This window comes from Pholcus phalangioides, unplaced genomic scaffold, assembly GCF_987345545.1.
Source record: "Pholcus phalangioides strain wild (caught in Gottingen) unplaced genomic scaffold, Ppha-v1.0 ptg000042l_1, whole genome shotgun sequence".
NCBI classification, from domain to species: domain Eukaryota; kingdom Metazoa; phylum Arthropoda; class Arachnida; order Araneae; family Pholcidae; genus Pholcus; species Pholcus phalangioides.
Window position 1 is genome coordinate 12337989 of NW_028301628.1, and position 15526 is coordinate 12353514.

Consider the following 15526-nt stretch of genomic DNA (forward strand, 5'->3'; position numbering starts at 1 on the left):
ATTATTAAGGGTTCTGTAGCGTTTGATCATGCGGAACCCTAAAAAAAGCTGTCACGGAACCACAGTTGGAAACCCATGTTATATTTAGAGAAGAATATGGAAAATGAGTTTTTGTTGGTTATTCGAGTATTTCTTCTGTCACGGAACCACAGTTGGAAACCCATGTTATATTTAGAGAAGAATATGGAAAATGAGTTTTTGTTGGTTATTCGAGTATTTCTTCTCCGCCTTGCATTATCAAGAGGATTAATTTTCTCTTAGGAAAAAGCTCTTCATCATGTTTTCTGATCCTGATCTTTGTTTGGTATATCGAATTTTCTATCCCCATTGTACATAGATATCGTAAATTGTATAGACATGTTTGCATATAGACAAACGAGGAATATGGCACTGAGATTTCACTGAGACATTTTTGGTTATTCGATTGTTAATATAGGACATTAACTGATAAACTACAGTAACATCCCACTAATTAGAACCCATTGAGGTCAGGGCGTGTTTGATTTACTAAAAAATTCAGTATTCAGATTACGGGGGTTGGGGCGCATCTGTTGTTTTAACAGAAAAGAACATAGAGACAAAACAACAACAAAAAATGTTAGCGGGAATTTTTACATGTTGGACAAGAGTTTCAGACTCAATAACTCAGTTCAATCAAAGCAATCTCAGTAAAGGCCCAGGTTCCAGTACTGTTTGGCATCTTTATTCAACTTATGTAAAAAAGACTTTCGGCGTTTAACAACTGCAACGAATTGTGAATAATAACTAGAAATTCGCAGACATTATCTTCACTCAGCACATACTTTTTTGACATATTTGGTTTAGCTGGAGTTCTAATGTATTCAAAGCTACGAAATGAAATCATGAAAATTTGCTTTATCGAAAATTGATTTGATGACTCGCAAGCACATGAATTCTTTTCCATTTTTGTACATTAAGAATACTGTTCCAAGAACTTAAATTCTTATGGAAATATTCATAAACTTTTTTATAGAAAGTATTTAACCCTCTATGGTCCCATGCATATCAAACATGTTTAAAAAAAATCCATTGTACCAATTTCTCAATTTGGTATTTTAGAAAGTACGTAAATCTTTTAGTGTCATTTCAGTACAAAATACAGCTATATAAGTACAATACTTTCTTTTTATCTAGAAAGAGTTGATTCTTTGTTAGTGTTATTTTATTTTTTGAGAGCTGTTGAAATTTTACGCATTCGGGGATTAATAAAATCACACCAAATTGACGGATTGGAAATAAATTTCAAAGTAAAATCTATTCAAGTTTGCTAAGCGAGGTTTTATCTGTTTATAACAGTAAATTAAGTCAAACTGTATATTTCACTCTCAATTAACCACTTTAGATGATTGAAAAAATTATTCTAAATAATTAAATTACTGTGGCTGTGCGCTGTATTATTTCAATTTGAAAGGAAAAAACAACCAGCACCAATTTACATCCGTTTTTGTAAAAAATCAATACCTTTCTATGTGGATGAATCATAGAGGGTTAATGTGTTTTTCGTAATATTACATCATTCAAAGTTGGTGATCATGAAAAAATCGACAAATTAGACAAAATCAAAAGCCACGATTAAATTATTTCAATGCAAAAAAATATTCATAAAATTCCACAAGGATGGATTAGATACAAAAACCACATCTTATCTAGAAACTTTTCTCACACGGAATTCGTCGGTTGCATCACCGTTTCATATTCATCTCATCCCGTTTCTTGATCATCATCATGTTTTAGTTCACGGTTTGTCCGCTTCACGGCATTGCCTTCGAGTGCTTTCGAGGACCGGCCCGTCACGTCACGAAGGTAAAAAAATCACCAATTGGTTGGTTGTGTTCAGGTGAGAGGCGGGGTTAGTTGAAAGCTGGCCGGCCGCGCACTCCAAGCATCAATCAAACACTAGCAGCTGGTGCTCGCTCTCACTAGAAAGCCTGGATTTCACTCTTGGACTATTTAATATTATCATCATTTTAATTATTTCTCTCGCACGTTTATTTCATTTTTTATATAGAAAATATTGAAACGTAAATTTTTATTTTCTGTTCCTCCTCTCGTCGAATGAATCAGCTCAGTCGGATTTCCTCATCATGAATTCAGCTGCTGAATTTATGACTCGCGATCAGTGACAAGGAAAAAGAACAACAAAGTGCTTTAGAATGTCTACGACACGGCAGTGGTGTAAGTGATTACGTCGGTGGCTGCCTTTCTATGTACTGTGCAATAGGTGTGAAATCATACAACCAGAAGATATGAATCATCTGGGTACTATGTACGCCACTAAAAGGAGGCGTAGGAACAGTAAAAGGTACGTCTTATAATTTATTATCATTTATCATCAATCAAAAATAGCATATTTTTCCTTTTCCAACTCAAATAGGATCACATCCTATAAAAACCATCGAGATTTTGTATTAACACAGTCAATGACAGAAAAATCAAAGAAACTAGATACCATAAACGTGTGCTTTGAAATAAGTGATGGGCAAACAACTGGCTCGCCACCGATTTCAAAATAATAGTATAGAAATTTTAAATTTCAGTGTTCCAAAAAAATTCACTTAAGGGGATGCGTTCTTTTTTTCCCTTTTTTGGATAGTTGTGAGAATATTGAAATATAGATATTGATTTAAAAACTTTTGCATATGCAAAAGAATGGAACACATACGCAATAAATATGCATGAAGTTATTAAAATATACTTATTTACTTTTTCGCAGTTGTGAAGGATAAACTACTGTGACATTTGCAATAAAACCGTGGCAGTCTAAGTAATATGTTGCCAGGCATTCGGCATGCAACTACAGTGAATGAATAATAGATTCAGAATAATGAATAGCCGTAAAAATTACGATTAATTCAATGAGAGATGCCAAACCGTGGAATTCCATGTGTATTCAGTATCACATTCTTCTACCATGATATGACTAAACATGATTTTTCTTTTCTTGGCACAAAAAGAGTTGACAGAAATTATTATACGTAGATATGTGATATTAAAATATAGGCCTATTATAAATCATCTTCTCAAGCAAGAAATTCTTTTTATTCTATTTATCCTACTGCATGTAAAAAACTGGGGTCAATTCAAAATATCGACTGAAGAGAAAAGCATAAAACCTTATTGATTTATGATAAAGAAGAAAAAGCCATATCTTTTAAATATAAACTGAAGTTAACATTGAGGGCAGGGTTGGACTTGGAAACCACTGTCTCATGTGAAAACTATTTTGCTACTCTCTACCATGCCAATAAGGTTGTTCTTATTAAAAAGGTTTGTTATAATGATATGCATATAAATTAATTTTAAAATAATGCTTTGTTCAATAGTTCCAATGAGAGATCAAGTATTAAATATATTTTAAATTTGTTATAGGTTCACTTATATTTTACTGATCGATTCACCTAAGTGGATTTTGTATTGTGAACTTTATGCTTCTTCAATAATCTTTTTAATTATGATTCGAATTTTACCCATTGATGTAAAGTGTAGAGGAATGAATTTTCAGGGTAGAAGTAGTTTCTGCTCATTTTTCATCACAATAATTAAGATTTTAATCACCAATCTTTTATTAGATGTGGCATCGTTAAATCATACTTAATTCAAAAAAATATTTCCAAAGCGTAATATAATTCCCACCTCGATCGAGATTGTTTCCAGTTCGATTGTTCGATTCAGTTTGAAAAAACCCCATCCTCTTGATAATTATAGATTACAATTATTGCATGAAAAAATATTTAAAAAAAAAGTAAAATAAATAAATGAACCATGTTTGTGTGCTGTCACACCTTTAGGATGTCGCAAGATCAGTCAGAAGGCCACGAAATTTTTTTAACACGACTAAATTACTGTATTTGGAAATCGTGGTTCAAACAGTGATTCCCAACTGGTGTGTTAAGGCATCTTAGGGTGCCAGGCTTTAGATCTTTCCAATGGAATCATTTGAAAATCTAATTTTGCACACAAAGGTATCATGAACGTGAAAAAATTAAGATGTCTCTGAATAGTTATTAACTGTAACATAATATCAATTTATTTAACACACACACATATCAATTTATTATACAATAATTCCGAGATGATTTTTTCCACTGAAGCGTTTTCTCAGTATTTCTTTAAATTATGTAGTTTTGTGTGCCTTTCTGGATGCCAAGTATTCCCTCTTAAAATACAGTGTATGAAATCAAAAAGCTCCATAAAGAGTTATGACCTTTAGCCCCCGATCTCGTTGAGCCTAGTAAAGTAGAGGTCGGCTGGCCATGAAAATAGTTTCGAGGGCTACATGTTTCACACGGATGATGCGTTGAAGCAGGGCCGTCTTAAAAACGTCACGGGCCTTCGAGCAATCTTATTTTTCTGAGGCCCCCTCCATCTGACGAGAAATTCCTCTGCCTACCAATTCACATGCTCAGTCTCGAAATTCTTAACCAGATCTCATTATCACGAGCTCCCTTTGCACTTGAGTTCCCTGGGTCCATGCGTTAAGACGGAACTGCTTTGAAGACCCCCGGATTAGACCATAAGTTTCCAACTCTTGCTTCATGTAACACTGGGGTACCGCGGAAGCTTATCACGAGTTAAGCAGCATCGCAAGTTGTAAACATTTTCATTGGTGGTGCAATAAGCATATCTATGTTGGAGAAATGTTATGTTTGGGTTCTGTGAAACAGTCTTGTAACAATCTAGACTTCCCCGCGAATTATAAACTTTGGAACCTCTAGATCAAACTAGTCATATTCTTGGGAAGAAAAATCGGATTTGGAAGCATTCAAACACAGCTGTAAATGCGTTTGGTCTCGTAGTATTTAAAAAAGAAAGCATACTGAATAACGCAGGGGTTAATGTGTGCCCATTCAGTTCTCTGAAGTGATTATTTTCTAGACTATTCTGGAGTGCTGCGGATAAAAGAGCCAAGGAAACCGTAGATAGGAAAATTTTGAGAACCACTGCTACAATAACTTATTCCCCTTTTAGACCCTGTACGCACAACCGTAGGGTTTGTTTTTTCTAGCTGTAGATATTCTTTTTTTTTAACCTTAGGGAGTTCAGCCGTGATTCCAAAGATTACGGGTGTTGAATCGTTGCAGCTAGGACTGAACTCCCTTATATTTAAGTGAGAAAAAAAAAATCCCCACGTTTGTTAGTACCAGGTCTGAAAGGGTTATATCATAAAACCTCGATGGGTAATAAAATATAGTACGTTCGGAACAAAACCGATATAACTTAACGAAGAAGGTTTTTACCCCCGTTGATATCATTACCGTATCTCTCAGCTTGTAATATTAAAGGAAAACCCATGGGTTAGTTTCATGAGCAACAATTAATTTCAAACAATTTAACTTTGAGACTTACTTAGAAGAGAGAGAGAGAGAGAGAGTTGGAAGACAACGCCATGATGAGCTAAAAGAGAGGAGGAAAGTAACCTCTTGGATCATTTTGAATAAAATACACTCCGGCTTCAAAACGAGGTTCTTAAAAGCTCTCGAATCAGATGGAAATGAGGTAAAAAAGAAAAAAATATATAAGAACGTTATATTCATAACAAGAACGGAAAAGTAAGTGTACGTTAAGTTGCTTTTCATCCGAATACTGTGTATGTGTTGAGCAGATTCCGCTTCCGTTTAGACGTCAAGTGTAGTGTTTTCTCTCCTCCTTCTCTTGTTTTAACCAAAAAGGAGTTTTCTCATCCCTATATAACGTGAGGTCTTGAAAACCTGAACCCCAATTAACAGGTTCCGCAAAAGTCTAGGAGAAAACGGTAACATGCGAAAGCTCGTGCAGCACGCCACTAAAATATCACGTAAACTATCTCGAAAAGGAGAAGAGCAATGAAGGCTCTCTCTCTCTCTCTCTCTCTCTCGCCATTCTCTCTCTATATACACAGAAAAGAGAGGATTCAGTCTCGACGACAGTGACTGACTACAACAAGCGACTCAATGGCTCGAAGGAATAAGCTAACGACTTTGCTTGAACATGAAAATCTTTTTTCTATGATATCACAATTTCATGCACTTTTGGTTTTTTTTTTATGCTATACAATAGGATAAAGAAACAACGAACTGTGATTTGATACTTTTTTTTATACGTGTATAAATTGTAGTTCAAAATATTTTTCGGTCGAAGTGAAGAATTCGTAACGCGGTACTTTATTACTATTCAGTGACAACAATTGTTCTTTGAGATAACATAATATTATCCTCCGTGGCCTCAAAATAAGAAGGGCTGGCTGGGCTTTAGAGATGAATCTATTTATATAAAATTGGTTTTCTGTCTGCCTGTGTGTGTGTGTGTATGTTCTCTATACAAATCTACAATTTTAGATCGATCATCGCTAAATTTTGCATATATACAGGGCCGGATTGAACGATAGGCTACTTTAAAAGTTTCTCCGAGCAGGGAATTGCCCGAAATGGGTGAAAACCATCGGGTAACAATGCTTCCTGGGCCTTAACAATTACTTTCGGAATGTTTACTTTAGTTACCGTGGTTCCCTAGCAATGCACTACATGACAATACATGCATATGAGAATGGTTTTTCACTTTTTTTAATGCTGTCAGTATTATGTACAATGCTTTATCCTTTATAATGGTTGTCACTTTTTCAATCCTCCCAGAAACTGAAGAAAACCCGGGGACTATAGCTAGTATTTAAATAAATATGAAAGCAGGGCCGTAGTTAGAATATTTTTCGGCGGGGACAAATGGTATTTGGGGAGGACCAAAGTGGTAAAGAAATGGACTCAAACGTGTTATCTCATGCATGTAATATCAATAATAGTTTCTCATATTTCGGCCAGAAAGTGGGGAGCAGACCTCCCCCCCCCCCCCCCCCACGGTCCACCTTCTTGCTATGGTCTTTAGGTCTTTATGGTCTTTACCCCGACTTTAGAATTTGTTAGGCCCTTTGTTGTCAATAAATGCAGAAAAATTTTCAATTATTGAAAATTTTAAATTTTCTTGTCACGCAAAAATATTTTTTTCACTATAAAAATTCACAATATCGATATTTTTTGATTTGAATAAATTTATTTCGCATACATGATGCGTTGAATGAGAATATAATGTCAGTTAGCGGTGATGTGCAGTGTTGTGTTCGGTTGAGGACTTTGTGACCGTTTAATTTTCAGAATTAAAAACAAGTCGAAATATTTAATTTGGGATTAGAGTAGGCATGTTGTTAAGTATTTTTCTCGCGAGAACACTACGTCGAGAGTACTCTGTTTCTGCGCCTCCTTGATAAGATAAAATTCAACTCTAAATCCCGAAACTGCTAAAGTGTGGACAGTTAAAAATCTATTTCGAACTTGAATTTAAAGCCATTAAAATTTTAATTAACTTAATTCAATTCCATTAACTTCTTTAGGACGTGGCACGGTGCCAAATACAACAACAATTTTTGATCAGAGAAACAATAAATTGCGCTAATTTCTCAAGTTTTTTTTCCAAGAGTTAATTTCCTTTTGTGTTCAAATTAGTTTTTTAATTGATTTTGAGTAGTCGGGATTCTGACTCAGACCCAGAGTGATTGACACCTGTGTTCTACTTCATAATCGCGAGTAAGTGAGTTGAATGCCGATTAAATAAACTATTTAAAACGCATTTTTTATTTTTTAAATTCACGGATTACGCTTTAGCGTAATGTAATCATTAGATTACATACGCTTAATGATTATCAGATTAATCATTGGACTACATACGCTTATTACTCACATAATTAGATGTATTAAGAATAGGCGAAATATGCTCTTAAAATATGCACTTGAAAATACCAAAATATGTACCAAAAATGGGAAATATGCGTTAAAAATCACCGAGCAAAAAAAAGCAGATATGCTTTTAAAATGCGCATTTTCTATTTCTTAGTGCATATTCATTTACAAAAAAGTGTTTCCAAATATGCATATAACTTCTAATTATTTTTTATTTAGGATTTTTCTTCATTTTCAGTTAATTGTGGCTGCTCAATAACGAAGTACCAGTAACAAAAGTGTTTTGACGCTATTTCTAAAAAGAATTGAACACTTTTCGCGCTATCACGAGAGGAAAAATATCTCTATAAATTCACTAAATCTCACCTGCGGGAAAAAAAACCGATATCATGAGCAATATTCATTTGAGAAAATTATATACAAGAAAAAATCTTTAACAAACCTTCAAAAATATGCCCTTATTCTGAAAATTCTTTGATCTTATGAACTTATATGCATTTATTGCTAAAAAAGGTCAAATACGTAAATGCATATAATCCGGGCTGTAGTAATCATATGCGTATCATATGTATAAGCGCTCTTCTTCTGATGATGATGGGCATAGATGGTGCTCAATGGGCCTACTGTGAGTACAATTTGTAGACACTTGATATAGAGCACGTTTCCAAAATGGCGTGACACGATATATTTCAGGAATGAATTTATGCCAATAGATTTCAATCGGTATGGTGTGAACTTTGACATTGTTTCGTGACAGGACAGTAGGTTCTACGAAATACCTTAAACATGTCATTTTTCATGAATTTCGTGAGCACGAAATGAGAACCCCTCCCCCTTCCCCCCAAAACTTATAGTGGGAGAACACTATCCGTATCTTCAAACATAAAAACATTTCTAGACCTACGGTAGCAGATTGGGCTAATTGATCAAATATGATTTTTTTTCCTTTAAATCATGAGATAATACCAAAGTTAATTAATTCAAAATTTATAGAAAACTAGATGCTATGTAGATATTATGATTTTTTGGGAAGAAAAATTCACTTGCCTCCATGAACTGAACATGCCAACGAACTGAAAATATTCATCTGTATGCCTATTTATGCTTTGAAATGAGTATTTTTTGAATGAATAACATCTGCTAAACCAGTCTGGGGAGCCGCAGGTGAACCATGAACAAGTAAAGGAGTCACGAGTGACAAAAGCTTGAGAACCACTGCTCTACGGGAATCGAACCTATGTCCACTCGCATTCCCCCACAAAGTTCATGCTTTGCATCTTAAAGTTTATGCTTTCTATTTATCTATATAATTCTAGTAAGTATAAATAAAATGACTTTTAAAACATGCTCAGACGTATATTTCATGAGTATTCAGATCGCAACGAAAGCGATTTTTTGATAATCACTTAAATAATATTAATATTATTCGGACACTTTTAAGGCCCTGGGCAAAGCAAACACTAGACTTTTCTGAAAAAGGATGAAGACGTTTGGTTAGTCAGCTTCCAAGTTACGAAGGCCCCATTTGCCTCTGTAATGAACGTCATAAGCAATACACAGAAACAAACGTCACGGTAGGTTCATAACACGTACACGCACATTTCGGCATGTACCAATTCATTAGAAATTCCGTAGAAAAATTCGTATGAGGTGCATGTATGGTTGAGTAGCAATAGTAATGAACGACATAGAATCCGTCTCATTTCCACAATAAAATCTGCATTTTTCTCCAGGCAGTTAGTGTTTAGATATTTGTTTTTTATCTCTAATAAAACAATGGGGCAAGTTTTTGCCCACAAAGAATAAGCCTAACCTTTTAAACATGACAGCTAAAATAAAAACCATCTTGAGACAAGATCAACAAAAAAGGTCATGGAAAGTATGAATTTATTTAGGACGATTAATATGAAAAAGTAACAACAAAAAAATTAAATGAAATTTAATCAGGCGCCAGCTAGGCTTAGGTTTTATGCTTTAAAAAAAATAAGAAAAGCGTCATCTTGTCCATCCAAGAAGAAGCTGAAAAGAGTCTAATGTGAAGCATATAAATGGCCCCGAAAAGGATCACTTTTATCCACGTCGCGACTCTAAAATATACCCGAGGGGAGAAAACTCGTGACCACGAGATTATGGTTCGCCTGAGAAAACGTTTTGGAAAAAATGAAAAAGACTTCTCTCTATTATTACTATTTTTTCTTATCAAGGGAAAATAATCAGTTGATGCGATCGCTCACACATAAAATGGCCGAATATCGCCTTTGAAGAGGCCTTGGAAGGGCAAAACGTGTAATTAGAACTTAATAAATAGACTCGAAGCAACGAACGCAGTTTTATTTGAACAAATGTGTGCCTTTTTTGTTGTTGATAGTTTCATAAGATTTTAGTCTATATATTTCCAAGAAGGACTGGATCAAGTCCCTGATTCAATTTCGAAACCGTACCTTAGGATTGGACTGGATTTTCATTTTTCTGGCCCAATCTGGCCATGCTGCGCCAAACCAATGACCTTTATTAAACACAAAATGCGTCCCACGTTAATATTCCTGAGGAGCTTCTAACGTATAGGGGAAGCGCTGGACAGGAAGGAAAAAAAAATTACACATGGTCAATATCCGTGATAGACCACGTGGTAACATCACGGGTCCTCAAAATCAGACAAAAATTGTATTAATTTAAACAAGCAACATGGTTCATTTGCAAACATGGTTCGGAACGTTGCATACAGGATAAGACGATCAATAAACAAATATATATAAAACAAAATGGTGCAAAAACACTGTACGAACAATTAAATTTGCGAATTGTACATAAAATATACTCTAGAGGAATTATTTGTGCATACCTAGTGCAAAACAACATGTACAGAACAGGAATGAAAGAACATACATCATTAAAATGACTTAAGGCATATTGGTAGGGAAAGTAATACAAGGCTAGGGGAAGTTGCACATAGGGAACAACACATCCTGGTCCATGTAACTCAATGATGACAAGGGAAAGTAGTACACGGGGGAAGAACATCACCTTCCAGTGCCTAACCAATGACCAGCTTATTATAAAATGATTTGAACAGGGTGTAGGTCGATTGCCCTCCTGCCGAATCGTTCTTCAGAAAAAAAAAGGAGTCGATTGCCCCCACCCCAATTTTAGAAAGTCGTTTGCACAACTTATCAAAATAATCAATTATTTTGTAAATTATTGAGAAATTTATTTCTCTGATGAAAAATGAAAAACAGTGGAAAGTGAAAAAATATGACCGAAATTGATACATGTGTAAAATTACAAAGTAATATTCAAAGTAAAACGAAATGAAATTCGCTCATCACGACAAATAAAAAAAAGTTATTAACCGTTATTTCACTTCCTTAAATTTCTCTAAAACTGAGCTCCATTTCAACAAACTTTATTTAAAAAAATAGTAATTATTTACAGTATAAAATTTTCCACAAAAAAAAAGCTAAACACACAGGTTCCTACAATTTGCATCAATTCAGAAATGTTTCAAATCAACAAAAGAGGACGCTAATGAAAACGGTTTTTTGTTTTTGTACACGCGTCAATATATACGTTTTGTTTGTTTTTCCAATTTTTCAACCAAATTGCGTACAAATTTTACTAGTTACTTGAATAAAATGTTTAAAAATTCCAAAATTCTCCGTCACTTACAATGACGAAAATCAGACTATGAAGGCATACTGCGGGAACACGTTGAAAATTCGAGCCCTTCCAATTTGAAGGCAAACGATCGAGCCCCCTAGAATACAAATGCGTACTATAAAATAAAAATGAAATGGGTGTTTAACATGAAATCAATGGTGTGTGTGTATGATGTATGAAAATTATAATTTGTGATTTATACCAATGGCTAAACCGTACCTTAACATAGTTTGGATATACTGTAGTTGATAATTATGATATGGAAGTACATTAACATTTTTCATTAAGTCATTAGAGCTTGATGCACCTGAATCTCTGAATATTATCATTTTTTAAATTGTTTTATCATGAGTATTCAAGCTCGGAAATGATTCCAAATGTTCAAAGACATCTGCGTTCCAGCAGGTATTTCGACCCAGAGAAATGTTGATGAGTGTCTGAGCGCAGGGTGGATTTCTAGCTTCACCGCGTGCGGGCTATTTCCATTCTAATTTACTGTACTTCACTATCATTTACTAAAATTTACTGTCCTGGGCTATGTTCCACTTAGCCTCCCCTGTAAATACGCCGCTGTTTGTGGACCTAAAGCAGGGGTCTTCAACATTTCGGACATTGCTGACCGAATTGAAACACGGGCCGAGAAGTCATATTCAGGTATTTAGAACTGCAAGATCAGCATCCAGACTCGCAAGGACTTGTTGCAATGTACAATAGTGTCTAAACGTATCGGCCAATGAGTTCCGGTTTAAACAGACAATCCCCTAAATTAATGTAAAATAAATGTAATGCGAAGGTAATGTAAATTAATACTTGGACGTTTATTTATTCTGAAATTATTACTTTTTCATTAGTTTTGTTTAATTTTGAAATAATTTTTTTATCAAGGACATCAAATAGATACACTAACATTCTAAATATTCCCTTAATACATGAAGCAGTGAAGAAAAACCATTTTACATACCTTATTTCGAAATTTTATAACAACTACAGCATGATATTATTTTTTCGCATTCCATACCATTGCTGAAAAAGCGTTTAAAAAATTATATCTGTTATCAATAGCTAACATCAACGATCATTTTTTGAAAAGAAACAAAAAAACCGAGCTCTAATCGGTTAGTGCTAAATCCAATTTTATCAATGTCTAAAAATTTATATCAACTATAAATATTAAACTGGTTGTGAATAAAATCTTTTTAACTATAAACCGTCCATGAAGGCATCGCAAGATTTGTTAGGAATAAAATTGTTTATAAACCGCCCACACTCACACGCGCCGGGAGATATTTTTGGAATAAAATTGTTTATATAAATCTCCCAATAATATGGATCGTGAGATCTTTTAGGGATAAAGTTATGTTTATAAACTGGAAAATTGGAATATTGCAGCGATTCCCACCGGTGTCTGCGGCGCATATCCAAAGGAAGGTCGGGATTCTTCTGTTCCTTGTTATAGTTTTGCTACTCGGTGGGAAAAGTAGGATTGTCATAAAGCGTTTAAAATTCTAATCCCGACCTCCAAGGGTGTCGTGAACATGACGACTTTAGGAATCTCCGGGTGAGACAAAAATGTTTGAAAGAGAAATAAATTAAGCTCTCTCGTATACAGTATTATAAGCATGTTATAACAGGGAAAAGTGTCGAGGTTACGAACGAAAACCGAGACGTGCTGCCGGGAGCTTCACGTGAATTCCGTGTGCTCTGGCGGTTGCTCGCACGACATTTCACGTGCTTGTATCGGTTCTTTCTTGGACTCGAAACTTATGTATACATATGTATACATACTTTGCGAGCTCTGTACGCTGTCCTCTCTGTCTCTTTTTGCGATTCGCGAGAATTTTTACAGCCTGAAGGCTGTGATGAATGGTTCGTTGAGAGAAAACAAAGTTGCCGCACTTCACACGATAAGTGTCCGCATCATCAATCACGGACTCTAATTAAAACTAAAAACAAATTGCTTTTAAATGAAATATTATTATTCACACCCATTTAGAGCTCACGTGAAAAATTTCTCAACAAAACCCGTTAAAAAACTTCAAATGTCATTGGTGAGTTATTCATATGTAAACACAATAATTGCTAAGAACAATTAGTTTTGATCAGATAATGCTAATACTTTGTCCTTTTACCCTTTATCTACAACGTAATGAAATAATTATCATATAGATTTTTTGGTAGGTAATTTTAGTTTTAAAGCCTAAAAATAAAAATATTTTTTTTTTCGAATAATTATTTGGCACCCAACGAATTAATTAACCTAGTACTTTAAAGTGCCGTCAGTGCCATTCGCTTACAGTGAAAATTACCAATTTAAATATGTTGAATAATACATAATAATGAGTATTTATTTATTTTACCGCAAAGAAAGCCATAATTTGCTGTATACATTCGTTAGGAAACATTTTGTAAAAGCAGTGTTTTACTGCATCACAATTTTATGTAATGCAGTAAACACTTTTACAGAGACGAAACATCTAACTGAATTCTATTAGTTAACATTAAAAAACGTATAGTCCACAACTTGTGCTCTCATCAATGGTAAAATAGTTATACAGCTTTTATACTTGTAAATACCAGCACCCAGAATTTGCAAGGGGGTGTTACGGGGGTAAAACAGAAAGTGGTACAGTCGAATCCCGTTTAAACGAATACAGTTATAGCGAAAATCTTGTTTTAACGGATATTTTTATAATCCCCCAGATAAGTTTGTGAGCCGGTCTCCCATTTGAAAAAGTCCCTCCGCAGAGAGCAGGCAGACCTACAACACGATACTGACATAACATGAAAATTCAAGCATTTCCGCCTTTACTTCAGAAAATGGAAGCCATATGGCAGCATGAACACGAAACAAGCGCAACTCGACAACATAAATACATTAGGTCCCTTTCACACGGAGTGGAAGCGGATGCGGTCCGCATGCCCTTTCACACGAGCACTAAAGATGCGGGCGTACTTTGAAATTCGTGCATAAAAACTATTTTTTCGCAATATTTTTGTAATTATTTTTCTCCTTCAACCATGATTCAGAGAGAGAGAGAGAGAGAGAGAGATAGAGAGTGCCCGTAGGCAGCCTAGAGGCATTCGTCGGGGGGTTTAATTTACAGCCCCATAGAATATGGGTATAAAGATGCCTTCATTCCGATCTTCACAAGTAGTCGATGGGAGAAAATATCTTAAAATATTTTCAAAAGATTTTGAAAAAAAAATCTGTCTTTTCGGAAAAATATGAAAGAAAAATTCCAAAAACATCCAATGTTCGGAAAATCCAATACAAAAATGTCCAAAACATTCGATGTTCCAAAAAAAAAAAAAAAAATCAGGAGATATCAAAGACTTTGCAAGTAGAAAAAAAAGGGAAGAATGGAGACTTTTGAAATGTCTGTGCTTAGAAATATTCACATCACAATTCTGTCATAGGCCAGGATTACACTATAAAAGTTTCGTAAAAGCTCTTTGATAAAACGTGAAAAATTCAACCAATAAGATCACCGCATATTGGTCATCTTGAATGCATTATAACATTATATTAATGAACAGGGACCTTCATATGGTGTTTTTAAGGGTATTTATGTCAAATAATTAGAAAAAACTCCGTGGAAAATCATCTTTAAAAAGTAGGCAAAGATGCGGACGAATTCGCTCCGCATCCGCATCGTGTGAATAGCCCCGAATAACCCAATTGTCAAAACTTCTATGTGCGGATGCGGAGCCCGCACTTAGGTTTTGACACATGCGGACGACGACGACGTCCGGACGCGCATGAACATTTCCTAGGTGCGGGGAAATTTCGGCTGGTCTAAAAGGCTCAGTATATTCCAATTGTTAAAACTTCTGCCGGACCCGCATCCGCTCCGTGTGAAAGTGGCCTTAGGGCCAAGCATACACTCAGAACACACATTCCGGCATGTGCCGATTCGTTAGAAATTCCGCAAAGGAATGTGTACGAGGTGCATGTTCGGTTAAGTAGTAGTAGTAGTCATTAAAAGCATTTTTATCGTTTTGCCATTTAATTAATCATTTTTAAAATGAGATTCAAATGGGGTTAAAAACATTAGTTTGAAATGAGTCTAATTCTTATTTTCTTTCACGTAGAATTTCTTCAATTGAGTTTCTTGATTCGGATGACAATATCCGTGTTTTGAGGA

The 15526-nt window shown here is 35.0% G+C and overlaps 1 protein-coding gene across 2 annotated transcripts in view; it reads left to right on the plus strand.

The window, feature by feature from the left end:
- Window positions 1–1871: 1871 nt before the first annotated feature.
- Window positions 1872–15526, plus strand: part of LOC149064486 (uncharacterized) — a 110169-nt gene continuing 96514 nt past the window's right edge. For both annotated transcript variants that reach the window (XM_089254983.1, XM_089254982.1), the window contains exon 1: window positions 1872–2323. In XM_089254983.1, the coding sequence (XP_089111109.1) occupies window positions 2268–2323 (56 nt within the window). In that variant the 5' untranslated portion in view covers window positions 1872–2267. The remainder of the gene's footprint in view (window positions 2324–15526) is intronic.